General features: G+C 38.6%; 1 protein-coding gene across 1 annotated transcript in view; it reads left to right on the top strand.

The window, feature by feature from the left end:
• Nucleotides 1-13,990: 13,990 nt before the first annotated feature.
• LOC128471856 (matrilin-4-like) overlaps nt 13,991-27,359 on the top strand; it is a 13,450-nt gene continuing 81 nt past the window's right edge. The window contains exons 1-6 of the mRNA XM_053453833.1: nt 13,991-14,081; nt 21,143-21,248; nt 24,048-24,617; nt 25,200-25,322; nt 26,362-26,484; nt 27,231-27,359. The exon at nt 27,231-27,359 is cut by the window's right edge and continues 81 nt beyond it. Of these exons, the coding sequence (XP_053309808.1) occupies nt 21,176-21,248; nt 24,048-24,617; nt 25,200-25,322; nt 26,362-26,484; nt 27,231-27,359 (1,018 nt within the window). The 5' untranslated portion in view covers nt 13,991-14,081; nt 21,143-21,175. The remainder of the gene's footprint in view (nt 14,082-21,142; nt 21,249-24,047; nt 24,618-25,199; nt 25,323-26,361; nt 26,485-27,230) is intronic.

Below are 27,359 nucleotides of genomic sequence, written 5' to 3'. Positions count from 1 at the left end.
AATGTTTGATTTGATGCCTTTCTTCGTTGTCTGTAGACGTAAATATACGCCAAAAAATGTTTATACATTTAAAATATTATCTGCACTTAGTTATTTCCCAACTGATGCTATTATGTGTTCTTTTTTTAGTTAAACGCATTAATATTCCGTTCATCAGATAAAATTATATAAAATAACAAAGAGCCTTTCAGACAGAGCGCTGAAAGCTCGCTTTCATCTACCGGTCGGGGGAGAACGCCAAGGGATTCCTGGAAGCGATGTATGCCGATATTCAGGAGAGGAAAAGTACATTTTTGTGGAAACTCTACTTCTGTTATAACTGTACTGCACGTATGTACGTGATTAATCTATGAAATACACAATTACTCACAAAATACAGTAAATCTGATCTATTATTTCACTTATTTCTGAACCGCTGCATACCTTTTTTTCTATAGACCTTTCTTCATTCGGTATGTTTTGTGGTTATGCGGCATATTTTCATAACCAATTAAGTATATTTTTATAACCAAAGTCACATGGGGCCTGGTGATTTCAAGCATTGCTTGAGCTGTACCGGGCATAGCGCTATTCCGGTGACGTGGGCCGAGTCTGAGTGCCGGGATATGACGTTAACTCCCGGGGCTCAGACGTAGCGCGTGAGGACTTTGAGGGAGCAGAAGAGCCGGCGCCAGCCTACATCTATGTGCGTGTGAAAATGTTACATTATGTGTCTGTAAGCATGTTAGTATGTTAGCGTGTGCCTGTGTGTGCAGGAGGAGCTTGAGGTTGCATCCTGCAACAGTTTCCACTTTGGTTGATTCTTTAACTGTGACCATGTGACGTCGTTACTTGTTATGATTGTTATGTTAGATGTTACTTGTTTTGTCCTGTGTTATATGGTGGCGCTATATAGAACAATAAATAATACAGTTGTTTTAATTTTGGTGGTAGCCAGCTTAGATGGCGTAGAGCCACTTTGTGTTTTTTCTCCAAATGGAAATTTTCTGCCCTTTTTAATAAGTCAGATGCCGTGTTGCAGTTTCTCCCCTCTTCTGCATTTCCACTTTATGTATGTTTATTCCTACTAAATCACCAAACCGCCTGCATGCATCTGTAATCTGGGGATACATATTGGGGGGAAACCTTGCTGGTACGAAGTATCATTTATTTATTAACCACTTCATGAATAATCCAATCAATCCTAGTTAAAGGGGTCTACCAAACATACAATAATTTTATATTTAAGTCCTTCTACCATTTATCGATTTATTGGTGATCTGCAGGAGGTTTTTTAACTTAATCGGAACCAAACACCTTGCTGCATGTTTAATGCTCTGATGGCAAAATGTTTGCTAATGCTGCGTTGATCTCTTCAGGTCCACTAAATACATTTACTAAGGTAATTAGAATTCTCAGCATTAGGTAATGCGTATTGTTGTTTTAAATGCGGGAAGGGTTTAATATTTGAGTTTATAGTAAGGTCCTTTATATAGAATATCTGTATCTTCTATGCCATGTTCCAGCACATTAATGCATGCACACTCTGGAATTTTTTTTGTACCAGATTGGTAAATAGATAGAGTTCATGCTTTTACAACCTTTTTTGTAGAAGAAAATGTGAACTCTGAACAGCTGTATTTGAAGGGCACGCTGGCCGCTCTTCATTTGCTGGAAAATATTTGAAGTCTCCTTCAGAAAACGTTTGTCAGCAGATAAACCCAACTCGCCAGGCTGTTTGTGTAGACCATCGTAAACACAAGTGTGATCTCCATCATGTTGTTGAGTATCAGTGACTTGACATGTATGTTTACCACGTTAATCCATGACATGCTGTGTAAGTGTTATTTAGCATTTCCCAGTAAGACGTAGTAAACATTAAATCAACTTCTTCTTTATTTTTTTTAGAAAGGATGTCTTTTTTTTTTTTTTGTATTTTTTTTAAAGTCTGCAACAATGTTTAGGATTTGCACAAGCTGCTTCTATCGGTTTAATCGTATTGCAGTGTGCAGTGATACCTTTTTTTTTTTTTTTTTTTTTTTTTTTTTTTTTTTTAGTGGACTAACATGATTTACAATACAAACTTTCGAGAGTTTTCCTCTCTTCACCAGGTCTGGGTCAGTATATATATAATTGATAAAGGGTCCCACTGTCACACACATGATGCTGTCTCATCCAGTGGTGACTCCAGGCTTTATCAATACAGCTTGGTGTGCAGGCCATACTTGTCATCCGCTATATGATGTCCCCCTTAAGGGACCAGGCCCAGCTTATTTGTAAGCTAAGGTCATTATCTAATTATCTATGTATAACTCAAATACTTACCTGCAATTTATAACATCTGAAAAAGCCTTTGGGCGAAACGTGTCGGGATCTGCTCTATCCTCCCAGTGCTAAAAATCTGTGCTTTTTCAAGCCAATTTCTCCATGTATTTGTGTCTAGGCTTGAGTTTCAAAAATAATTTAATCCTTACCTAATGCCCACATAAATTAAAGCTAATGGGAGTTGGCAGGCAGGCCCGGTAGCCATGCGGTCCGCGCCGATCACACATCGTCTTCCATTGGCAGTTGATTCTTTTCCAGTTAGCATTAAGGTCAGCGGAATGTCGGTCGCCCGGTAATCATCAGTTTTGCCATTGTCCTATTAACTTCAAATTACAATTATTCAGGCAATACATTGTGTGTGTGTGTGTGTGTGTGTGTATATATATGTGTGTGTGTGTATATGTGTGTGTGTGACCATTCAGGAAAATACATAACACATTTATTCAGGTCTGAACAATAAGTACAGTCTTATTTAATTAATTCTTTGCTATACAGTATATGGCGTGCACCTGTGTATAGTATATGAGACGTCGGCCGGCCCAGCTATGGGGACAGTTACTGTTAGTGTCTCAAACATTGCTACCTTACGTTTTACTGGACACATTTAATTTGCGTTAAACAATATGAACTGCAGTCATCCCTGTAATACCTTACTAAAGCCATACTTTGTACCCAACACCTAATTTAACCCTAGTATTATTCCACATCTGTCTTCAATACATTTTCCTCCTTCAGCTGATCAGTGTCAGTGGGTCATTTCCTTTTATTAGAGCGTTTAAAACAATCAAGCACACACTCGGAGTTAACGAGTACAGAGGAAGCTTTGTAAATACGGGCTGCCAGGAGCTACTTGTATGAATGGTAAAACAACGAAGGGCTCTTTACCAGTACAAAAAAATAAATAAATAAAAAAGATACAATTCAGACAGATGTTATAAACGTGCTCTGAAACAGGGAATGGAAGAACAAAATGTGCACAGGCACGCGCTCGGAATTTCTACTATTCAGTTTTCATTGGAGAAAAATGGACCGGTATTTCAGTAAATGGGCAAATATCTTTGTGAAATGGGTTAGCCGGCTTAAGAGTTTTGTTTTAAGTAACGATGTTCATGGAAAGGGCTGAATTACATCATAGAAACGCAGGATTTCATAAGACTCGGCTCATCTAGTCTGCCCGTCGTTTCTGATGTAAAGAAAAAAAATGGAAATCTCCAACCCTCTCAGTAAAGTAAATGTCCCGTTTGATGCGATATTGGCTTTAATTCATGCTAAGAAACGGGGGTAGTCTTTGATGAGGGGCAATAAGGACAGCTGAACAGGGCCCAGGCTCACCATAGAGAAGAATGGCAGTGGCCCCATGGACACGCTATATAAACACAGACATTTTCAACTGAGTAAAAATATATACATCGATACCCTATGTCTCTCTACATCCCATTCCCTCTAGATGTAATCGGTTAGTCAAGTCTTCGGTTTTGTCAGAACGTTTGGATGTGTGTACTGCAAGAAGCGCTGGCTACTTTGTTGCCACTGTATACATAAAAGAAAATAATGTTTAATAAGAACGTGTTTCTCGTTAATTCACATTCAAGAAAAGAGGCATTTAAACCCAAATCAAAACAACCCAAAGAGTTACTTCTTGGATTTCTTTTTTTTTTATTGTTAATCATAACATTCGACCTCTCGTAATTATCGGATTACAAACAGACAATGGCTTTCATTTACAAGGACGGAGGAAAACATCCGAAGTCTTTGAGTAGATCTGTTGAGGTCCCAAATCAATATTGGGAAACGCCAGAGAAATCGTTCTTATAACCGTTACAAATAGATTGTTACCCGTTTTTAATAAAATGAATAATGCTGGTTTCACGATAACGCTTCGTGGGGGGTTTATGCCGGTTTTAAATCAGTCTTTCATGTAACTTCTAGCTGGGTTATCTCCAAGCCCGTGACTCTATAATAAATCACTGACGTTCCAGCTACTGGCAAATACATATTTTTAACGTCTGTTTGAACTGGACTTGGAGTTTTTTTTCCATTGACTTTTCTTGGTTACATTTTGGTTTATAAATCTACTTTTGGAAAGTGAATGCTGTCATTTCAAATAAGGCCCTATTTCTTGTAGATGCCTTTGGTGTTTGAATTGGAATTAAAGACGTGCAAATATTGAAAACGTACCTGTTGGCAGAGTTCCTGAGCATGAATGACTATACCGTACACTCATGCCGTTCACTCATGCCATGCACTCATACCGTACACTCATACCGTACACTCATACCGTACACTCATAAATCAGTTTTTGATTATTCTAACTTGATTAAATCAGTCTTGTCTTTGAAAATGTCCTTTTTTTATATCTTGGAGAAAGGGGGTTGCTAGGTCTCCAAAATATCGGGGGACAAGGGCCCATAGCAGATTTGATAGCATTGGAGTTCGCTTTGGGAGTGGTTGCTACACACACACACACACACACACACACACTGCGCACACGCACATATATATATACACACACACACACATATATATATATATATATATATATATATATATATATAAAATATGTGTAGGTGTATGTGTGTGTATATGTATGTATATATGTATAATATATATATATATATACACACACAAAAATATTTTCAAAACGTATTTCTTTATAACCTCTGTGAAATATGAAATCGAGTATATCTGCTTTTGACGTCACATTTTAATTAGACTTGGGCGCCGGTAAACTCTTCACGTTCGTCTTCGTGTTCCGCGAATAATCGCCCGTTCCTGTGTTCGGTTCGGGCGAATATTCGTGTACATTCTTCGTGTTCTTTTTTTGCCGTTTTTAGTAGAAAGGGTTAATATGGGGTTAACGCGGTACTGTATTGGTCGCCTGCATGCCCATAGTTTTAGAATAGGATGTCCAGCGAACTGCCATAGGTGTGATGGCCATGCGTCCGTAAACGTTTGGTTACACGGTGTATTAACATTAACCGTGCCAGCGCGTTTCTTGCAGGCCTTTCCACTACCTTTCTTCTTTCATGACGATATTTCTGTATGGTGCCGAGCACACCTGCACTCACCTGTCGTTATAACGAGGCTGGAGTGTTCTACTGAAAGCCGCCTTCTTCTTTACTATGAGCTTTAATTAACAGGTTGCTTAGTCAGAGCGAGTAGTAAAAACTGTTAGTCATTAATAAGAAAGGATACAGTACAGGAGGCTTCTATTTCTGTATTTTATGAAAGCAGGATTGTGTGTACGGGGAAAAGGTGTGGGATTGAGACTCTTCACAGTTAACGTAAAATGCAGAGGAAAGAGGGACGTGGTGTCCGGGCCAGGTGGAGATGATTATCTGATGATGTAGAAGAAGTATTACTTTTCATAGGTTATCCATGCAGTGAATCTATGGAGCGTTTCCAACAAAACCAACGTCTGCTCCGCCAGCCTGAAAGCTGTGTTATATACCGTATTCTGCGTCTATATATCTCTATATATCATGAACACATAGAAACTGCATAAATGCCTCACGTGGGTCTCATATTTTACTATTTATATATAAATAATTCCAAAATATACAAACATTTAACATGTAAGAGATCTACACAAAAACATGCAAAACTGTGCAAATTGGGGCTTCTTCTGATTTGTGAGCGTTTTACCTGCATGTGTAGTATTTTGTTGTTTAGCCGGATTCCTTTAACTTTAATAATATATTAATAGAAATTAACGGTACCTCGACTGTACACGTGAACCTTATCATTATTTATTAAATGTTAAAATGATTGTAGTGATCATAGATACGTCATCCTTCAAACTGTAATCACCCAATTTAGAATCTTTTAATAATTTAAATTACATTTTTACAGTTGCAAGGTTGTGCATTTTCTGAATTAACAGAGTAAAATTTAAATTAGTAAAATATTCTTAATTGGTGGCATCAGAAACTCACCTGCTCGGCTGCTCTAATGACTGGATGTGTTGGGCCGTATGCTATATAAGAAAAAAAATTAAGCGTGCAGCCGCGCATAACCAGTGGTCGGCCACCCTTATGCCGTTGGCCTTAAAATATCATGGCCGCCCCCATCATTACCAATCTAGCCCTGTGTTTAATAACCCAGTGGCTGCAGGACGTGGGTTCTACGTTGTACGACTTGGGCTGGCAGTCGGATTTAGCATCATCTTTGGGACCGTTGGGAATGGAGGAACGTTTGCGTGAGACGCTAGATTTTTGTTATCTCGAATGTGACAGTTCTTTTTCGCTATCCTTTTTAAGCAGATTAGTTGAAGGTTACGGTATCCGTGAGAAACGTTGGAGAAGGAACATGTCTTGAATATATCAGTAATCTATAAACCACTTTAAACAAGAGCCGAGTTTATCTTGGATTTGGAAACTCTCATTAAATTGCCTTAAACAGGACATGTTTTACGTTGGATTTTTGAGGTTTCAGTAAAACCACATCAAGCGCCTTCAAACATCAAATACGTCCTCAAACCCACATGAGTAGGGAAGCCGTTTAGATTTAAGTAAAGTGGAGCTTGAATGAAAGAAGATATGGAGCCAAAGACGTGGATTTCATCAAAATTCACCTGTGATCGTTTTATATACCGGCTACGCATTAGAACTGCTTGGCGCTAAACGAGGTCTTATATTTCTGCCTCAGCTGAACAAATAAAAATATAAAAAATCAGGATTGGATTAAATGTTGTCATTTATAGATTTGCCTACAGTGAACATCGGGAGGGCCGTGCTTGTTGTGCTGGGTGTTGTGGTCCCTTTGGCCCTGGGTCCCTCCCTGCTCACTTTGGTCATGGGTTTTGGAGACACCGACGCCGACTAATATGATGAGTGTTGGTATAGTGAGCCTCTTGTCATGTGACCGGATCTACCAGTAAGAATGTCCTTTTGTGGTCACATGTTTCAGTTAGTAACGTTTCAAGTTGAATGGCTTTCTCCAAGGCTCTGAGTAACTTTGTTACTGAAAGGGATACCCAAAATATTATTTCCCTGTTTTTTATATAGACTGCTGTAGAGAACGCGTTATTGACTAGCCTTCGACCCGTGGATGACAAACAAGGACACCGCATTCACGTTAAGCCATATAACCGGCACTATTGGTAGAACCCAATAACTAACTATGAAAACCAATCCCATAGATGCATGTTATGTGTAATAATGAGTTATATCACACATTTCCAAAGCATTCTCTGACCTCAAAGATGGGGAAAGTAGGTATGATGAAGGCATCTGGCCACACAAAGCCGGCTCCTCTGAAAGGTACGGGTAAGAGACTGAAGAAGAGAGGGATTTATTACGCCTATGAATGGGGAAACGCAGCGCTTCAGGGGAAAAAAAGTCAAAAGCTGACAAAACTGCCCGTTTCTAAATGAACTCCTCGGGATTTGCGAAGACTCTTGGCTTCTATAGATATTTCCTTTATGTAAGTTTGTTTTTATTAATAATACAATGAGGCTCTATAGTCTCTCCATTAATCGTCACCATGCAGTTTAGCACAGTAACCACCATTATAGTCCGAATGGAAAGAAATCCCATTCTCCGGTACACCGGCCGCATTTTATTTGTCTGCGAGTTACATAGGGAGTTTCAGGAAGTTTACATCTATTAAGTAGAACTTTCAAAAATAAGTCTCCTTTTAAGAAAATAACTTGGTGGGAGATCGAGCTGTAAGCCCATGCAGTAAAAGATATTGTGTTTATTGACATGTTTTAACGGCGTAATCCTAGACACTTTTTAAATCCTAGGCACGCTACGGACTGCATTCTAAAGCCATCTGTTGACTTTAATAGCAGGCGACTTTAAGCATAAAGACGTCTTTGACTGCTGGCAATACGTGGGCTACAGAAACATAGCGTTTGGTGCGTGTTTTGGTAGAAAGTGCTGCTTGGGGCAGTGTCTCTAATCAGAGAACACGTATGAAGATATCTGTGACAGGGTCATATGGTAGCATAAGTGGAAGCAACGTGCCCCCCTTCTCCAGAGCACAACATGGTCACTCATTTACTGAAACACAATTATTTTTAACCCCCCCCCCCCAAATATCTAGCATTACAAGGAAAGCGGAGTAGAAGATGACCTCCTACTACACAGGATAATCACATTTCGTGAGTTGGAAAAACCGGGTACCCTAAAAACATTCTAAAAACAAGTATCTTTCGCTACATTGTAATTTAAAAAAATGTAAAAGAAGCAACTAAGTATATTATTGTTTTATTCATCTCCTAGAGCTGAAAATGTCATTACAACCGTCTCGGGCACAAAAAGTACCTTCCTTCTGGCCAAATTCCATGAAGTATCAGAATACAATAACAGAATAAAGCGATTACCCAACCTTCCTCCCGATCACCACCTGGAATGGCTCTGCTGCCGCTGCTGACATGGATCGGCGTGTGATACAGTAAACCTTTGTATTGCTCTCCTCGTCAGACTGACAAAGGGATTCTGGAACCTAATCTACAATAAAAGTGACGATCTCTGCTGAAAGGAACCCGTCTGAAATCTGCGTTGTGTTTGAGACTGACCTTCGGAGTCCGTCTGTGGGGACGGCCGCTGCCATAAAGGTGCCTCACAAAATCCACAAGAAACAAGTTTTTCTTTGTTCTCCTTGCTGGTGGAATTGGACCTCCGAGTGTCGGCGGCGGGATGTTACTCCGAGTACACTAGCCGCTTTGCCAACTGAGAATGCCAATTGCAAAAACAGAGCCTGTATGCCTTCAATAAACAATGCCAGACATTTTAATTCAGACATTTTCATTACATTCACAGAGAATTTAATTGGAAGGATGGAAACTGTGGAGATATTTTGATGCTAATTACAAAACTGCGTAACGTGAATTCCATGAGAATATTTCAATAGGTTTTGCTCTCTTCCTTCCCTCTTTGGAGAACATTTTAAGTGTATAGTGAATAATGCTTCAAATATTTGTATGTGAAGAACAGAATATGCTCAAATATTACGTTCTTAAGTAAAATCTTTACCAACTTCAGCCAACCTTAATGATAGATTTATTAGCCAAACAATGAATCGATTACCCGACCCATGGTTTCAGTTGGTTTAATAGCATTAATGCCCTATGTATAGCTATACTGTATAGGAACCCCTAAAACAGAGGCTTTGTGGAAAATGGAGAAAAAATAAAGTAGCCCACCAGGCGGGTAGAGCTTCAGGGCTTTCCGATATTTAATTGCCAGATTTATTTGTGTATTTTCCATAAGTAGAATACATAAAAGTATATGTGACTTAAAAGATCATATGATCTGCAATAAAAGGAAACCTTTGACAAATATTGCCCAATAAATTATTTAACCTAGTAAAATATTTTATGGCCAGGCCAAAGGTTTAACTTCTTGCTTTGTAACTCTATAAGCGAGTGAGAGGGAAGAAGATCGTATGTTGTGAATTTTACAGAAGACATTCAGTGTGGCTGGAGGTTTGGTCACGGATGGTAAAGGTCCTTTGTCGAAAAGACCGTTCACTCATGAAAATGAACGTCATGCGGGTGACGGGCTGAGGGGATTCCACCAGACATAATACATCCCTGTGTCATATTCAGAATATTAAATAGACCCAACTGTACACAGCTCCAGTCAGCAGTTATCTTGTCATCACTCCTTTCACGGGATTGACAAACTATTTCCGGCCGCTAAGAAATCCTGACAACCGAGCGATTGCTTTATTTTCCCCGGTGGTAACCAAGAGAAACCTCAGCTAATGCCATTCATAGAAAAAGGGGGTTTTCTGCAGCTTTTCCACCCAATCTGTCCAATGTTACCCTTTTTTCACGTTAGCGACATCATTACCAGTACTGTAATATTTAATTGGTATGTGGCAGGGTCGTTTCTACAAAGTTTGTATTCTCTTTATGCGATTAAATATTCAGATGAAAGAATGAAATGACCAATCAGGCAATGTTTATTTGCCAAGAGTACTAGAGAGTGCAGTTAATGCTTTGTCTGAAATTTGCATGCTCTTTCCCTCCACTCTCTCGCACTCTCTGAATGTCTCTCTACCTCCCCTGACGACTCCCATTTTCTTCTTTTTACTCTCTTCTTTCTTCATCCACATCTCCGCAGACATAGCCTCCCAGGGAGATCTCCCACCAAAATGAATTGGAAATGGATCCGCTCCCTGGATTGGATTGATAGGGGAGAGGAGGTCATTAGTCATTTTCCCTAAACTTATGTAAACTTCTGTCCAAATGGCTGGAAGTCCACCGTTTTCACTACTATAACCTTGTGTAAACTTTCGCCAAAATAGTGAAGCTTCTGGTGATGTCCTCTCCCCTGATTGGAGAACCTGGGGTGTGTCCACGGAGACTCCACCATTTTGGCAGACGTTCGCCGGGAGGTTATGTCAACGAAGATTCAGATAACTAAAGAAGAACGGGGAACAGAAAACAAGAAGATGCAGAGCAAAACGATGCAAGAAGATTACAGAAGAGGAGCTGCAAGACACGGAAGCGGAGGTCGACAGAAAATGTAGGGTGACATTCAGAGAGAGAGCATAAGAGAGAGTGAGTGAGAATCTGATAAAGTATGAGAGAGTTGAAATAAATCTGGGTGTCGGAAGATTTTCGTTCCCAAAACTAAAATAGGCCCCGATTTTTCATCCAAACCGAATGGACAAGAAACGCAAATGGGGCACCGGTTCTAAATCAGCTGAAGACGATGTCGCTTTAATACCTACTGAGGTTCACTTGGCTGAATTTCTCCAATGCACCAACCTAACATTTTCTACGGTGAGCTTTTTTTTTTTTACTTCTTATCATAAATTTCAATCTATATATTTTCAATGCATGGTCTTAGAATTAGAGGTTATTTGATTTTGTTTCAGACAATCTGGCTGCACACGTTTTTCACATCCAGTTAGCGTTAAATGCATTTTTTTACATTCATTATCAGTTTTTGTTCCTTTTTTTATGTATGTTTTTTATCTGTATGTAGCGTTAGAGCTATGTTTTCAGATTTCAGTCGACGTTTCAGTTTTTTGGGTGGCAGAAGTTGGTGGTTATAACACCTTCCTCCTTTCTCCTTGACACAGGAGTTTCTCTGAGATGTATTTTTAGTACAAATGCTAACTGGAAACTTTTTGAGAGGATTACTTTTATCTTCTGTTAAACATCAATTGAATCCCTAAATTCTTTCCAGCAGAATAGTTGGGGTGTTCAGTGCGGATCCCTAAAATATCCCTAAGGTAGATTTACAAGGTGGTAATCACACCTTATGGCTCAGGTAGACTTGTAAAGATTCTGAGTTTGCTCTTGTGGTTTAGTATGATGTCACCCAGACCACTCTTTTGGAATAATCCTGCCGGAGGTCAGTGATTCATTACTTATTCTGCATGTATAATGTGATATCAATGCTGGTATTGACTGTTAAAAGTACATTCAGGCCAATTTTATTTTTTTTTAGGCATTGTGGAACTCTGATTTGACAAGGAATAATCTATTTGACTAATTTTGAAATCGTTTGATTTTTCAGCTTTATATGAACGGGTAACTTTCCTTTTTGCGTTTCACGCACTCTTGCATTGGAAACTGGTGATTTCCTTTACAGGCAAAGCAAACTACTATATAAAACGTTGATTATTAGGTCACTGGCACAGGAAAATAGTCAGACGCACACAGACTATTTTTATTTGCATAGAATATAACTCAGTTTGCACAAACCCTTTTTTTTTTTATAATATAGCTAACGCTGTACAAACAATGCACGCTCTGTAGCCGGATGATGTCAGTTGTGATTCCGTGGTCCTGTACAAGGCCAATTACAGTAGCTGAAAACCTTGAACCCAGGTACACAGTCTGGATAAAATAGGAGTCTGTATGTTACCTAATATCTGCTAAATAATTTTGCCAATACATACCCATCACTGCATCTAAAGCTATCGTAGAAAGCAGATACGATAATATTCAATCCTAGAAGCCATGGCTGCCGTGGGGTCTGCGGGGCCTGGGCAAGAGGGGTCTGCAGGTCTCCGTTGTAACCATTCTCAGAAACAATGTTAAAGAAAGTAATTGTTAAATATCTGGATATAAATGGATTGCAGGATCAGAAATAGCATAGGTTTGCTGCCGGGAGATCATTTCAAACTAGGTTTGTAGTCTAGCATTTGACGTTGTCCCCCATAGAAGAGTCCTAAATAAATGAAAGGGTTTGGCTTTGGATGTTTACATATTTTAATGAATAAGGCAATGCTTGAGTGACAGGAGACAGAAGGTTAAAGTAAACAATGTATATTCAAAAGAAAGCTATTGGAATACTTTAGGGATTAGTAGGAGTAGGATTGACACCCCCTGTTTCTGAGCTGCATTGAAGACAGGCTGATGCTTCACACAGTGAAGTGTTTAGGGTTGTGTGTCTTGATGTATGTGTTAGTGTCTCTGTGTGTGTTAGTGTCTGAGTATGTGTGAGTGAGTGTGTAAGTATGGTGTCACTTGTCTCTCCACTTGCTTTTCTCTGTTCCATTTTTCCCTCCTCCCTTTTTTCTTGTCTTATTTTCTCTCATCCCATCCCTCTACTTTTTTCTCCTATTCCCTTCTTTTTTCCTTATTTCTCTTATCTTGTTTTCTCCTATCGCCTCTCATATCCCTCTTTTCTCTTGTCCCTCTCCTCTTCTTTTTCTCTTATCTCCTTTTGTCTTTCATCTTCTTTTTCTTTCTTTCTCCATCTCTCCTCTCACTTGCCTTTATAAAACTACCTCTCTGGTCACTCCCTTAGTCTCTCCAGGAGAAACACTTCAAAGATTGACGAAGATAGAAGAGAGAAGATGATGGAGAGAATATAGAAGATGTGTAAGTGTTCAGCAGAGAAGGTAGTAAAACATTTAGAGAACAATGTGAAAGGGCCCCAGAACTTAAGGTGTCAGTTTGCTCAAGCTGTGTAAATTGCTTATTTAAAATTTTTTAGAGCCTTGCTTGTAGGAATATAGAAATATTGTGTATGCAAGTATATCATTTTTAACAAGTTTTATTAAGTAAGTTTAGGAAGTTTCATTCCTTAGTTTTCCTTCTGTAGCTCTACACGTTATGTGCTACTTGAACACCTTTTTAAAATCAGGGGCACTGAACAGGTAGCTGGAGTTCTTGTTTCAAAGTAAACTGAGCTTGAAACTGATTGAATATGCAACCGGGGTCCACTAACCATAAATAATCAATTAAATACACAGAGTGCAAGAGCAACTAAAATGTAAAGTATTGTAAAATATCATAGGTAACCACAGAAAGGTAAATCTAACTGGGGTATATAATGCCATCATACAGTATGTCATCTCCTTTACATTTTGATTATTTTTTAGATGCTTATAGCATGAGCCAGGCAAATAATCATCTAAAAAATTATCAAAATGTAATAAAAACAAAAAAAAATCATTTTTTCTCAGTCGTAGTTTTTTATTAAATATGAAAACATAGTTTACATGTGAATTAATATTTACTAGTAAAACATTTTTTTTCTATAGGGTATATTTTGTGCTGCAAAATATTGGAAGCAAGAAGAACCCCGCATAACCTCCAGCCAGCAAAGCTTGCACTTAACCCCATTTGCCAGTGTGAAGAAGAATTAAAAACAACGTTTGGGACGCTAATTCCGCCCTCCTCGGAGTGAATGGGCTTGAAGGCTTCTGTTTAACCAGCGTTATTCTAAAGGCAGCAGACCCCCAGGTCCAATTTCAGAGGGGGCGTGGCTTTGTTTTTACCTCCCCAGAATTAAAAACCTGCACAGCTCTCTCCAGACCTCAATCCAGGATAGCAAAGAGAAGGGAGACATAACTTTACAGTAAGGCAATTTTGGTTGTTTTTTTCTGAAAGATGATTTTGCACATGTTTTAGGCATTTGATTTTTAAAAAATTGTATAAATTCCTGCTGCATGAGATGGAAGTAGATTTGCTAAGTTAACCAAATGCATTGTAAATATGCACACTTCATGCATTTGCATTTAAGTTATAGGAGTCCCTACCTATGGGACTCAAGGGTTAAATTTATTAGAGAAGGTGTTGAGAATAAAATATTCTTTAGAGTGTGTTTTTATGTATGTATATATATATATATATATATCATATATGTGTGTGTGTATGTATGTGTGTGTATATATATATATATATATATATATATATATATATATATATATATATATATATATATAATGTGTGTGTGTGTATGTATAGGTGTATATATGTGTGTGTGTGTGTGTGTATAGGTGTATATATATATGTGGGTGTGTGTGTATATATATGTGTATGTATGTATGTATATATATATGTGTATATATATATATATAATATATATATATATAGTGTGTATGTATATATATATATATATATATATATATATAATATTAAATATCTTGGTGCCTTCTTAGAATTCTACTGTTGCCCTTCTGGTTGAGATCCAAATGAGTTGCTGGAATACCTTGTATTGTATTAGAGAGGAAATATATAGGAGAGGAATGGACAGGTTGTTCCAATTAGGTGTTAAGGCTCAGTAGATCAGGATCGGTATAAATGTCCTGCAGTTAATATAAAAGAAGAATTCAGCATAGGAAGTGTTTAATCCAACTGTACATGCTTTGGAAACATGGCTTCATTAAACCCTCTTTGATCATTTCATTCTTGGCAAGCTGTGCTGGTTAGGTACTCATGCAGCGTTCATTTCAATGGAGTCTCAAAGACTTCCCTGCACTCCTTCTCTGGTACCCATGGCTATAAATGATGGAGGTGATTCTGGTGTCCAGTTACAGAGACATACCTGCACCATTTAATGATCTGAATAAAGGAATAGACAGAGAGGTGGATATATTATAACCTGATTCTGGCAGGTGTACAGTGGAAATCTGTTCAATTATTGAATGTATTTCATGTTAATTAAAACATAGATTGACAAACTTCATGTCGCATGTCCATGCAGCCACAGCAAATTATGGAATAATATAATAGTTGTCCTGCTTACAAAGTATAATTTATGTGCTAAGTTTAAGATAAACATGAATTATCTGTATTTTGTCTGAATGAATATGACCCATTGACTATCAAACTGCTAATGGGTCCCCCCCCCATTACCAGTATAATCAGTAGAATTTAGTTACATACAAAACTGGACATCTGGAAGCTCTTTAGCTCTGACATCTAAACATTTTACTGCTTACATTATTGTTTTTTTGTCCTATATTGATCTCAATGGGTGCATCTTTCCCTGGGTTCAGATTTGTTACTCACACACACGCGCACACAGACACACACAGACGCACATGCACACACACGCACACAGTCACACACAGACACACAGACACACATGTACACTTTTAATTGGCTTTTCATATTTATAAAACTGAGTCTTGGTACCCTTTATTAGAGTTACATAAGCTGTTGGATCCTCGGGTTCCATTTGAGGAAGACACATCTTTGGTCCCAGAAGCCTATGTTAGGTTGCAACTTTTTTACATTGGCCCAATAAAAAGTAGCAACTAAAGACTCAATTTTTATTTGCAGCTCTATCCATTTTTCTTCTATTTATGAAACAAAGGTTATTTAATGTTCAGATGTAACTTTGAATGTTTTAGCAGCGATCAGAGACATTCTAATACTCTGCAGGTATTGGGCGCATCTGCTTACACTTAATGCAGATGTCATTAAAACTACAAAGTGTCCCCAGGATGATGGATCCATTCCATTTGTATTCTTTAACCGGTATATTTATAAAGCGCTAGAATATTGCACATAAATAGATACAGCAAAGTTAATTACATATGCAGAAATAATGGTTTTAAATGGTAAAAGCAAGAAATGGAGGATTTATTTATTTTTGTCTCAGTGATATGTAAGTATTGATACAATGTAACAGTGATTTAGGTTTATTTATATTTTTCTCAGTGATCTGTAAGTATTGATACAATGTAACAGTGATTTAGGTTTATTTATATTTTTCTCGGTTATATGTAAGTATTGATACAATGTAACAGTGATTTAGGTTTATTTATATTTTTCTCAGTGATATGTAAGTATTGATACAATGTAACAGTGATTTAGGTTTATTTATATTTTTCTCAGTGATATGTAAGTATTGATACAATGTAACAGTGATTTAGGTTTATTTATTTTTTCTCAGTGATGTGTAAGTATTGATACAATGTAACAGTGATTTAGGTTTATTTATATTTTTCTCAGTGATATGTAAGTATTGATACAATGTAACAGTGATTTAGGTTTATTTATATTTTTCTCAGTGATATGTAAGTATTGATACAATGTAACAGTGATTTAGGTTTATTTATTTTTTCTCAGTGATGTGTAAGTATTGATACAATGTAACAGTGATTTAGGTTTATTTATTTTTTCTCAGTGATGTGTAAGTATTGATACAATGTAACAGTGATTTAGGGTTTTTTCTCAGTGATCTGTAAGTATTGATACAATGTAACAGTGATTTCGGTTTATTTATATTTTTCTCAGTGATATGTAAGTATTGATACAATGTAACAGTGATTTAGGTTTATTTATATTTTTCTCAGTTATATGTAAGTATTGATACAATGTAACAGTGATTTAGGTTATATTTCATGCATACTCATCATTCATAATTGTTTCTTTGTGCTTTCCATACCCCAAAGTTGGACTGTCTGAGTATATATAGGGTTTCTAGGTATGTGTTGTAAATATTTACAGATTGCATTTTTGTGTAGCATTTGATTTAATTTGTGGAACAATGAAGCATTTTACTAGGTCCTTCACAATGAGCCCTTTCTTAGAGCACTCTATAGATGAGTGAAACCCCCTTTAAAACAGGTCACCCCTTACTAAGCCTGGTATGTCCCCTCCTACCAGCTGTCATGTGGTTAGTTATATAGACTTTCGGAACGCTAGTGATTTATCTCTGAGGGTCTGAATAGGTACTGTTTGCAAGGGTCAACAGATGGCTTTCTAAGGTAACTAGGTAAACACATCTTTCTGGAAACTTGTCATTTCTCTGGTAGCAAAGTTAGACAAAGCTGTGCTACTGTGAACCAAATATGATTTACAAAAAAATGTTATTTACAAAAAAAATATTTTATGCCTTCACTAAGGTGACTGATTTTAAATAATGGAGGGGGGCGCTTGGGCTTTGAAAGAAAGAACTCTTTATAAAATGACCTTGCATGAACAGTAATAGGAGTTCCCACTTAACTCATTTCACATGGACCCTTCTATGACTTTAAAAGCTAACACTTCAGATCATCGAGAGAAAGTCAGTTTGATTTTTCTGTTGTTGGTTGAGAGATGTAAAACAAGGAAAAGGCCCAGTTTTCCCAAGACACTTGGGTTTCAGGAATTTAGACACTGAATGACAGACTGGGCCGAATGTGTGATGGTGTAGTGGTTCTCGGACGTTTTTTATAGGGAGAAAAAGGCACCAAATTTTGAAATTGGCGTCACATTCAAAATGATGTGACATCACTCCGTTCACATTGCTCCATTGTGGCCATCTTGTGTGTGGCGCTGCTGCGTGGAAGGCCTCAGCCAGCCACTGTAGGCAGAGGGCGCCAGATGAGGATCCGATGGACGTCGTGGGACACGGAAGGCTTCCCGTGCTGGGGCCGTTCCTTGTCGGCGTGGGTATGCAACATAACCTAATCTATATTCATTACTATGCGTTTAAACCAAACTCAGCCTTATTTTTACCTAAATATGTAGAGACTCCTTGGCACCTGGGGCAGCGCAAAGTGAATGCAAAATGCATCACTAACAACCCTGAGCTGGCAAAGTATGCCTATGGCCTACCTGTGTGTGTGTGGGGGCCGCATGCATGTACTTGGACAAGACGAAAATTGTCACCAACTTAGCGTGAGGCAGTACTGGCTGAAGAGCGCTGTAGATAATGTTAGATCAGGGTTGGTAAATGGTTTGGGACGGGTTTACAATGGTTTCTAGATGGTATTTGTCCGATAGAGAGCGAGCAGGAATAACCCCTTCCTCGCTTACAAACTGTGCAAGTGAAACGATAGCTAAATTTAGTATCACAAAGCAACAGAAGGGAGCGGAAAGCCAAAGACCACCGGGGATAGTGACCCCCACATCCTAAGATAGAAGCGTATTTGGAAGCAGTGTTAGAAGCCACGTCAACCAAGACTAACAGGCTTTTGTTTCAGCACATCCTATAAATAATTGCATTCGATTATTTATGTTTTAGCAACCTAATGGCCAAAGCAAGATACAAATATAGGGGAAGATTCAATATTAAGACATTGTTTGTTTGTTTTATTCAAATTCCAGCATTTTTTAATCCACATTAAAACATATTTAGTGAAAAGACAAATGTCAGAATCTAAGACATTTTATTTCTTCAGGTGGCTTTAACACAGAATGTACGAAAGTAAAGAATTCTCCCCTAAACAATGAGTGAAATTTAGCGATCAGTTGGATTTTATGAGCTGTGTTAAAAAAAAGCCACCAGTGGAGCCGAGCTTGAAAAGGTTTTTGTTCGATGGAAATGGAATGCGGATTCCTTAAGAAGATCTCTGAATGCAGGAATTCAAAGGATGTCTGGGAATACCGGGAATACCGGATGATGTATAATGACCTAAATCCTCATCATCAAAAACATGCACGCCATAATATTCTTTACTATCAAAGTATTTAGTCAATGAATGGCAATCGGAACCAAGCACCTTGTGATGCATTAAATGGGTTAAATGATTCTGCTATTAAGAGGAGAATATGTGCTGCACCCCTAGGCGTTAAGGCGTATGCAGAACATTTATAAGTGGTTAATATAAACGACCTCTTAAGAAATATTGCACATAGTAGTAGTCTTTGTTCAAATAGGGATCTTCCGTTAAACAGGCGATTTTCGGCATCAGAGATAGGAATCGTCCGATCTTGGAATCCATTCGTTTGCGGGGTCTTTCAGATTCTCTTCCCGAGTAAATGAATCTTTCTGTGAAGCGCAGACGTTCCCTTTAGGTGTCGAATATCTTTCACCGCTCACTGCCATGAACTCCCCAACGCAGTGCTGCCTTTCCACGATCGCTGAATTGTTTGTTTAAAATTCATATTTCTGTGTAGAAAACGATTGTATAACCTGCGATGGGGGGGTGACTGGCGAGGCGCCATCGCTATAGTCTATATATTATACGTTTTGTACGGGTGCTGAGCAATGTTACTCTCTGTGGGTTGGTGGAACGTTATCCCCAGGAATAAACGGTGCCTTGTTTGTGTTATTTAATGGGGGGGGGACAATTATGTTTTTACAAGTAAAATACCACCCTGTCTGAGATGAGGAGAAATGTTTTTTTCATCTCCTGGGTGAAAATATCTGTACTTATTTGTAAGCTTTATAACTGTTCAATAACGATATCCACCGCATCGTGCTCGTTACTAAATTAGTAAATTGTCACTTAAATGGTTAATATTTAATATATGATATATATACTGCATTTAGTTGGCCATTTACATCAAACGCTAGCCCTTTGTTTTTCACTTTTAAAACCATACAGGTCTAAGTTCGTGTTTAAGCTGGGCATGGAATGAAATCCGATACGCGTCAATACTTTTCACAGAATAATCTCTGTAAACCATCGATGTTGGAAATCCGTTCTTCATTTCCTTTTCTGGGACTCGGTGGATTTCATCCTTTAATGTTTAGTCTCTGTTGCAGGCTTTAAATAGCAGTTTGAGATTCGGATTTTACGAGAGACGTTTTCTTAATAGCGCCGTCTATAAAAATCATTAAGTTCTTGTTTTTTGCTCTTAAGTTAAATTTATCACTCGCAGCCCAAATTCAGAGGGCGTTAGAAGTACCTGTGATCAGGGCTGTCTGGGGTCTAAATAGCCCCTGGAATCTTAAGGAATGCAATTAGGGCCGGACTAATAGTAAGAATTCATAGAACCACGCGCCATAATGTGTTATTATTATTATTAGCTTCGTTATAAAGCACAAGCGCAGAGCGTTTTTGTTTTCTGTTCTATATGAACTGTCATAGCTGGAATACCAAGAACAGCCAAAGACGTCGTAGTTAATGAGATCTGGACGCTTACACGTAGATACATTTACTGTATGGATATAAAGATTATTTGGGGTACAGCGCCATTTTAGTAAAAAAAAATCCACCTATAAAAGAGCTTCGCTGTTAGTTTAATGAATAATCCGCTTTCTATATTTGTAAGATTTACATTATCTGGCAAAGCGCCTGCGAAAATAGAGAGCGGACTTCAGGAGCAGAAATTTTATCTTTAAACTGGAAAAAAAAACACTGTTCAGTCTGTTTAGCCTTCATGAAACAAGATACATTTCCATGACTAATAAAAAAAAAAAAAAAAAAAAAAAAAAAGCCGGTTTGATTCACTTTTTAATCACATAAAAATATATTTTTTCATTACATATTTCAGTGAAATATAAAGAATTAAACCAACACATGCATAAAAATGTTTGTTTATTTTAAAAATGTTGCCTATATAATAATAATAATAATAATAATAATAATACTATTTAATACGGCATTAATACTACTGCTTTTTCACACCTCTGCTTTTAACTTTTTAAACATTTGCCTCTGTAGAATAAAATGTGTTCACCGTTCCTGTTTTATGGGTAAACGGTACAAAATAGTAGCGTGCCTCATATTATTATTATTATTATTATATTTATGGTTTTATATATCGCCATCGTGTTCTGTTAGAAACAGGAACAATGGGCAAGCGTAAGGATCTAAGCGAATCTGAGCAGAATCCAGTTTTATAAACCATTTATAATAGAATGAATTGACTGTTTTGTTATTATAGGCATACTGTATATTATTATTATTATTATTATTATTATTAGTGAATTTAATAGCACTTTATTAACGATTCCTTTTTCATTCCCAGCAGTAAATCCGTATTAAGACGTCTCCGAGCTTTGAGATGAAGCTGCTTTGCCTCTCAACGTTTATTTTTGTCATTCTGGCAAAACTGGAAGCGAGACCACAGGTTGCAGGTGAGAGTCAAACGTTTCGCAATGCATCATTTTCCTAACAGTTTGTTACATGGTGACAGTCGAGGCTGGAGTAAATCATTCGCATCTCCATCTCCCAGCTGACCTTATCATAAGTACTAGTAGGGGGCCATTAGGATGCCCCCCCCAATTTTCATGACTGTCCCAATTTTTGGGCAGTGTACCCCATTTCAGCATAATTACCCCACTGTCCTCCCTTCGCAAACAGCAGGCCAGTTGGAGAGATCATTTGGTCTCCCCTAACCAGCTGAGCGAGTTGTAAAACTGATGGAGGATAGACTTCCATCACCGCTCCCACATTATTATTATTATTATTATTATTATTATTATTTATATAGCGCCAACAATCAACTCAGCGCTTAATACAATACATATGTTCAAGGGGTCTTACGAGATGACAATTGACAGACTAAGACAAACCGATACACATGACCACCTTGCAGTTCTGGTGGTCATACTTCTGACCCTGCCCACTCCTGGTTTTGGTCCCGCCCACTCCCACATTTGACCCCACCCTCCTAAGTGTGTGTGTGTGTGTGTGTATATGTATATATATATGTGTGTGTGTGTGTATGTATATATATGTGTGTGTGTGTGTGTGTGTGTATATATATATATATCACAATCATACTCCATAGCTCTTTATAGTGGGTAGACAGGACATAACAAGTATTATATAACCTCATTTAATAAATAACATAACAATCAGCATGTACTCTGTTATAATACTGTTGGCTCAGTCGAGATTCTGTAACTGTAAAAAGTTACTGTATAGGTTTTTATGGGGAATAGTAAAGGAAGTTTAATGATAATATGAAGCGCCCTGTCTAGGGTTTAGTTTTCGAAAGATCTAAGTATTTGTAAAGTGGAACATTTTATATGTTGAGCCGATACCTAATATTTACGTAAGATTGCGTAAGGTGATGATACCATTTATAACGCATTCTACGGGATCGGTATTGGCCGGTGGATGGTAAAATTCTTGAAATATTTAATATTTGAGTTTCCTTTTTATAGAACGCCGTAATAGCAGCTATATTAAGAGGATAAACGCTGCGTTATCTGTGGGAGAAAGTCAAACGCTCCTTAACCGACACTGGAGGTCTCCCCGGAGCACCGGTGCCGCTCTGCCAAGACGCTTACAAAGAGCGGACTTTTCCAGACGTTTCAGAAGCGATTTGCTGTGCGGCCGCGTGACGGGATAGGGAAAGAGCAATAACCGCAAACAGCCGCGGCTTATTTAAATAGAGCTCTTTTGTTTATAACCTCTACACATGAGCTGAAAGCAAACATCTTATTTTGCCAGATTTCTGTCAGTGGGGCATATTTGACTTCCTATCCTGATTGTGGTTGGAACCTGATGTTTCAGCAGACGTAAATAATGCATTACTGTTCCATTAGTAGGAAAGTAATATCTACTTTTACCGCAAGGCAGAAGAGCGCTCCTTGCACAAGCGAGGCCGTAGGGTCTGTGGACAAAAAAACCCCACAGCTCGGTCTTTGCTGGCTTTGGAGTTATCTGGCAGAAACGTACAAGGGGGTATTTGGCAAAAGTTTCAATTCACAGAGCTTATCCTGGGAGTTTGATCTCTTTTTGCATTCAATGGAGACTTAAATGCAAGTCAGCAGCTGCGAAACCTCAAGTCGGTCCTTCAAACATTTCAGTTTCACCCCTTGGCCATTATTGAATAAAGGCTGATTGTAAGCGTTATTCTAACAAGAGCAGCGGTGCCACGGCCTGCTCAGACCCACGGCCTGCTCAGACCCACGGCCTGCTCAGACCCACGGCCTGCTCAGACCCACGGCCTGCTCAGACCCACGGCCTGCTCAGACCCACGGCCTGCTCAGACCCACGGCCTGCTCAGACCCACCGCCTGCTCAGACCCACCGCCTGCTCAGACCCACGGCCTGCTCAGACCCACGGCCTGCTCAGACCCACGGCCTGCTCAGACCCACCGCCTGCTCAGACCCACCGCCTGCTCAGACCCGCAGCGATAGTGGTGAGGGATATTAAAAAAGTAGAGTTTTTAAAAAAATGTGTTATAGTAGGATTTTGACAAATCATGAAGAACTTTACTATAAGACATTTGAGCCTGAAAAATGTCTAAACTGTCTAATAAATTTCAGAAGTATTGTGGTGCTCACTATGGAAAAATGCGTACTTCTTCCGCTATGCCTTCTATCAATTTCTGTGATGAATATAAAAGAAATAATTAAAAAAAATATTGGGCCAAAATATGTGAAAACTGCAACATCTGTGATATTAATATAATGATGTCAGAGGCAGTTGTTATGCGATGAACCTCACAGTTCTGAGCATCGATGCACCACTGGCTGGAGGTAGTTTTATTTTAGTTGGGAGCTACCTTAGGCTTAGCCCATAGCACCAGCCACAACTTGACCGGCCTGCGCAAGGTCCTCACCTCAACCCCATCGACCACCTTTGGGATGAACTGGAACAGAGATTGCAAGCCGGGGGTCTCATCCAACATCAGTGCCGGACCTCTCTGATAAATCTCTACTCTACTGGATGAATGAGAACGTCTTCCCAGAAGAGTGGAAGCTGTTATGGCTACAAAGGGGGGACCAACTACATATTAATGTCTATGCAATGGCCCGGTGTCCCAATACTTTTGTCCATATAGTGTGTATATATGTGTATATATATATATGTATATATGTGTGTGTATATATGTGTATATATGTGTATATATATACTGTGCTTACATGCATATTCTGTTCCATAGTGTGCTTAATTCTCGTTTTCCTTTTATTTTTCAGCACAAAAATGTAAAACTAGCCCCATGGACCTTGTCTTTATCATTGACAGCTCAAGAAGCGTTCGGCCATTTGAATTTGAAAGTATGAGAAAGTTTATGATTGATATCATTAATTCACTTGAAATCGGTCCTACAAAAACACGGATTGGAGTTGTGCAATACTCCAGCCAAGTACAAAATGTGTTCTCTCTCAAGACATTTTCCAACAAGTCAGACATGGAAAAGGCCATAAACGACATCATTCCTTTGGCACAAGGAACCATGACGGGTCTCGCCATACAATATGCCATGAATGTTGCATTTACTGTTGAGGAAGGAGCTCGACCTTTAGAGAAAAGGATTCCAAAAGTCGCCATTATTGTGACCGACGGCAGACCTCAGGACCGTGTTACGGAAGTTGCCGCTCAGGCCCGGGATTCTGGTATTGAAATCTACGCTGTCGGTGTTCAAAGGGCCGATGTAAATTCTTTGAGGGCCATGGCTTCTGCGCCTCTTGATGACCATGTTTTCCATGTAGAGTCATTCGATCTGATTCAGCACTTCGCTATTCAGTTCCAAGATAAACTATGCGGTGAGTCGCTATCGTTCTTACTTTTTTATCTGTAGGTGTAAGATAGCTCAGGATATCAGGTACTCTCCTAACTTTTGTTAAAATGTGTTAAATCACGCCATTAGAACTCATTTAGAGAAACTAAAAAGGACTTTTGTAGTATTTTGCAAATAAATCCCTACCCTCTATGACAGGACTGCATAATCTTATTTAAACATCTTGGTTGCTACATTGATATGGCTCCGTTATTTGCCATAGTATTTAAAAACATTCTATGGCGAATAACGATATCAATGTAGCAACCAAGTTGTATGGAGGAAGGCTGTGATATAAAAGAGAACACATTGGTTGACTTGGTAACTTTAAGTTGTTGGCTTCATAAGAATTATTTACATTTATTTATAACTTTAAAAAAGATCTATATGCAGGGATGTCTTTTTGGTGTAGGGTTTAGTTACAGAGGGGCTTTTAGTATCCCAAAGTTACCAGTGGGCTTAGGGGGGGGGGTTCAAAGAAATCAAGTTTATGTTTCACTGGAAGAGAGCTTTTAGTATGAAATGACTCCACAAAACATTTATTTACCAAGTAACAATTATTTCCCAGATGTGGACATGTGCACAGAAATGGACCACGGATGTCAGCATAGCTGCGTCAATGTTCCCAGCTCTTATTATTGTGAATGTAATGCAGGGTACAAGCTAAACGCAGATGGGAAAACCTGTTCTGGTAAGTGTACGATGGATTTCAACTCACTCCGTTATATATTGGTTTTATATAATTCTTTGAACACAAATGAATATGTTGGTCTCAGATAAGATAAGTTAAGTTAGATACCCTTTATTGGGCCAACCCATGGACTAAGTAAGATTAGAAATACCATATAAGAAGATTAAGGAGCTGCCCGTGAATTAAAGGACATACCTGGGAACTTTGTTCTTTGCATTGTATGGTTAAAAATAAATAAATAAATAAACATTGAGAATTCATAGTCCCGTTCTGGATGTCCCCGGAGGTCTAATGAGGGGACGCTAAAGAATTCAGGAGGAATTCCTTCACCTATTAAAAGGTTTACAAGAGAAACCACAGCAGATGGTTTAAAGTCGTCTATCTGCGCACAACGCAGTTCTTGTTCGTTTGACCAGAAAGACCACCCATGTGAAAAGTCGCTTCCCTAGTAAACCTTTCATACAAGACAGCCATAGTATTGTATTAAAGTTATTTTAGTACCTTTTAAATAAATATTGCTTGTTTATTTGAAGTGACAATACCCTTTTCACAGTTGTTTTTATTATACATTAGATTTACTGTTCCAGATCTTTGGGATCATTTGGAAGTCGTTTCTTTTTAACTTATTTGAAACGGAGATTCTATTGAAACTCTATCATGTTCTTACTGGATGACAGGGGGTATCGGTGCAAGCCCGTTAAATATAGAGAGGTCATAAGCTAAAACTAGAAGGTCGGAGGTTTAGATGCAATGTAAGAAAGTATTATTTTGCTGAGAGGGTGGTGGATAAATGGAAGCGCTTCCCATCAGAAGTCGGGGAATTTAAGCATGAATGTGATAGACATAAACCCATCCTGAGTCTAAGACTCATGCCACAAAATGTGTTACATCGATGGTAAGTGTTGTGATTTAGTACAGGTTGTCCTTCAACCCATTAAAGGCAATGCCTTATGAGCCTGAAGATGTACGGGCTGTCGTGAAGGGGTTAAACTTGTGAAAATGGAAATTTTTTTTAACTCATTGTTGGTTTTTTTTCCAGTGATTGATTTGTGTGCCCAAGGAAATCATGGCTGCGAACAACTGTGTGTTAGTTCCCCGGGCTCTTACTCCTGTGCCTGCAGTAAAGGTTATAAACTAAACAACGATAAGAAGACTTGCTCGAGTAAGTTGGGGTTAATCACAGAAAATGTTTTCCGTTATGTCGTAAAGATGTTGTTGTTTTTCACAATACACATGGTTCAGGATCAGAGGCGTCGGTAGAACCGTTACTGAGACTCTGAGGTGATGGTTGGACTCCCTGTGACGGTCGGCGAAGTCTTGGGAGATCGGTGTACAGCGCCAAGTAGTAATCTTTCCCAGCAGACAGAACAATGGGTTTATGAGTAAAAGACACATTGGAGACTAAAGCCAGGGCCATTGTTATATGGCAGGGTCCATGTGTTTAATGTTTTGGGCCTCGTCCCTGTGCGCCCCACACCCCTCTGACAGTGTAGGGGTCTCTAATATTTAGGTAGACCTGGCCAGAACAGATGTCTTCTTCTCGTTGGGCACGGATTTTCTACCACAACCTGGTGCCTGAGCCAAACCAATTATTTTGCCTGCTGGCATCAGTAGATGAAAGATCTGTACCTTTGTTACATAAAACTGCAGTTCCCGTCAGTGTATATAATATAATCATTTTAAGAACCCTATAGAATACTGGGGTAACTGCAGGACCTAGAACTACAGTTACTTCCAGAATATCTTTGTTCATGGTATGGTCCTTGTCTTCATTGTAACTTTTTTTTTTTTTCTGTATGGATTTCCAAATGTGCAAAGTACGGTTGTCTTACGTTAAATTTTAGCATGTAGACCTCGCTGTGATTGTCGTTGTTGGGCATTAATTAATTAATACATCTTTGTTTTTAGTGATAGATCTGTGCGCCCAAGGAAATCACGGATGTGAACAACTTTGTATCAGCTCCCTCGGCTCCTATTCTTGTGCCTGTCGGACAGGATTTCAACTGAACAACGATAAAAAGACTTGCACAAGTAAGA

Source organism: Spea bombifrons, chromosome 13 (genome assembly GCF_027358695.1).
Source record: "Spea bombifrons isolate aSpeBom1 chromosome 13, aSpeBom1.2.pri, whole genome shotgun sequence".
In the NCBI taxonomy this organism is placed as follows: Eukaryota; Metazoa; Chordata; class Amphibia; order Anura; family Pelobatidae; genus Spea; species Spea bombifrons.
Note: the sequence above shows the minus strand (reverse complement) of the source record. Positions and strands in the feature narration are given on the sequence as shown.